Source organism: Emiliania huxleyi (assembly GCF_000372725.1).
Source record: "Emiliania huxleyi CCMP1516 unplaced genomic scaffold EMIHUscaffold_108, whole genome shotgun sequence".
Taxonomy (NCBI): domain Eukaryota; phylum Haptophyta; order Isochrysidales; family Noelaerhabdaceae; genus Emiliania; species Emiliania huxleyi.
The window spans coordinates 12,497-14,976 of record NW_005201912.1 but is presented as its reverse complement, the minus strand read 5'-3'; the positions used below and the strand labels follow the sequence as shown (position 1 = coordinate 14,976).

The following is a 2,480-nucleotide window of genomic DNA, read 5'->3' as shown; positions in this document are numbered from 1 at the left end:
TCTTGGAGTGCAGTCATCAGCCTCACATCCAGGGCCGGGGAGCTAAGGAGCGCACCCAGCAGGCCGGATGATCGGGATCGGGTTGCGGGCAAGAGAGCCCTAGCCCCGGGGGTGCGCGTTCGCAGGGCAAGGGCTGTAAAGTAAACACGGGTCTCCGAGTGTTGGCCCCGTGTACCGGGTTTCCCCTTAACTGCAGAACGCCCCCTCTACTCGACATGTTTTCTTTCTTTTTCTTTACTTTATGGCCCTTTCCCTGCGAACGCGCACCCCCGGGGCTAGGGCTCTCTTGCCCGCAACCCGATCCCGATCATCCGGCCTGCTGGGTGCGCTCCTTAGCTCCCCGGCCCTGGATGTGAGGCTGATGACTGCACTCCAAGTGCTCCAAGTGCCCGCGGTTTGGCCGGTTATTTTGCGGTATCTCCCTCTATCTCCCCGTCCCCGTATCTCTCCGCATCTCCCCGCGTCTCCTCGCATCTCCCCGTATCTCCTCGCATCTCCCCGCCTCTGTCCGTATCTGCCCGTATCTCGTATCTCCCGGTATCTCCCGGTATCTCCCGGTATCTGATCTCCCGGTATCTCAAAATTACCAAGAGGAACCGAATGAAACTGCACGGTACGCGGGTCCGGCACTGATGCCGTGAACAGCTGAGGCACGAGCGTTTCCTCGCTCGCCCTTGGGGGGGGGACAACACCTCCCCGCGCGCGGCCTTGTGCCACGGGCCGCCGACGGGTTTGGGGTCCGATGACATGGCGTCTCTTCACACACGATCCGCCTGTCTATTCACACCTTCTTTCTGCCCACTTCACAATGTGGCAGGGGTTCGTTAGCCCAGAAAAGAAGTTTAATAAAATACGCAGAGAAAAATGTTTCGGGAAAATTTGATGGTTTCGAGCGCCTTGATCTCCTCGGTGGAGAAGGTTGCCGACCGACTTGATCTTGTGCTGCTCCTCACGGTGAATGCCCGAGCACGTGGTGCACACAAACACGCCGTAGTTGAGCACGACGTACTGGTTGCCGCGGCCGCTGCAGTCAAAGCAGTGGCGGTTCTCTGGCCGCTTCTGGATCTCCTTGAGCATCTTCTGGTACTTTTCCTCAATCTTCTTTGAGGTCGCCATCGGTGCGCCTGCGCGTGCACGAGGGACGAGTTTGCATCACGCAGTTTTCTGCGCATCACGACGCAGACAGAGCTGTGCGTGTGTGCGCGCGTGTGTTTTAAGCGTGTGTGTTTTGGCGACCGGCCGGCCGCCTCGGGGCCCGCCGCGAGGGGAGGGGCGCACACGCGCGCAGGCGGGCGGTTCGCACCAGCCAGTGACTTCCCAGACACCACAGCGGAAAGTAAAGGGACCGGCGCCGACAGAAAAGAATCTTAGGTGAGGCTTACAGTCCACGACTTCCTCAGCTCCGGTGGAGCGGTACGATCCCGCGACGAACGCGCGGAAGGAAGCGATCGGTGGCGCCGATGGCAATACGCGAGGACCACGGCGTGGCGGCGGTGCTCGACGGCCCAAGCTGTGAGAGAGAGCGAGCGAGCGAGAGAGAGGGGGGGGGGGTGTTTCTGAGCGTTCCCAGACGCTATTCACAGGCTACTTCTCGACTACTCGATAAAAAGAGCGCCTTCGGCACTACACTCTCTTGCCCGGGCTGGACCGGCACAGCACAGCACAGCACGGCGGCACAGCACATGCAGGCGACCCTCACGGGTAAGCGGAAGCTAGGCATCGGCAAATGCTGGGGCCAAGAGATTGGCATCGGGTCCTCCGCGTGCACCCTCACCGAGCCAAACTCGGCGGCGTTTCGGCAGCGGTTCTGCGGCCATTGCCTTAAGCATGGGGTCGCCGTGCCGGCGTCCCGCGTGCTCGTGGTCCTCGATCCAGCGCTCTCGCCCGCGAACCACCACGGATCGGGCGTGTGGAATGAACCGCGCCCCGGCGCCGCCTCGTGGCCGGCGCATCGCATCGTCAACCAAACGTCAGGATGCCTCGGCCCAAAGCTGGTCGTGCTCCGCGAGGAGCGCGGGCCAATGGACCCGGAGCTGCCAGGCCTCGTCGGCATCCCGTGCGCGCCCGGCGGGATAGTCATCTTTCGCGTCGCGCGCACCCTCCAGCCAGCGCAGCTGCCGGCCCTGGCCCGGCCGTGGCCCAACGCCGCAGCGCCGGTGGCGGCTCCGACGGCTCCAACGTCGCCGCTCGCCGATGCAGAGTCGTCGACGGGGGAGTCGTCTTCTCTGGCGGTCGCGGCGGCGGCGGCGGGCAGGCCGTGGGCGATGCCGCCGCTCCATCCCGCCTCCCTCCCGACCGCCACGCCTCCCCCCCTCGCGCCTCGGCCGCAAGCCTCGCCCTCGCCGCAGACGCCGCTCGCGCACGCAGACACCTTCCTCCGAATCGGGCTCCCCAGCGCCCCCTGGGGGGGCCCCCAACAAAAAAAAAAAAATTTGGAAATCTAAATAAAGGGGTGGCCAAACCCCGCCAGGGCCCCTAAA

General features: G+C 63.8%; 1 protein-coding gene across 1 annotated transcript; it reads right to left on the bottom strand.

The window, feature by feature from the left end:
• Nucleotides 1-842: 842 nt before the first annotated feature.
• EMIHUDRAFT_223106 (hypothetical protein) lies at nucleotides 843-1,116 on the bottom strand (the record flags this gene model as incomplete). Its single annotated transcript, XM_005792296.1, has 2 exons — nucleotides 843-905; nucleotides 982-1,116. The coding sequence occupies 2 exons, from the start codon at nucleotides 1,114-1,116 to the stop codon at nucleotides 843-845; spliced, it is 198 nt and encodes a 65-aa protein (XP_005792353.1).
• Between the last annotated feature and the right edge of the window lie 1,364 nt (nucleotides 1,117-2,480).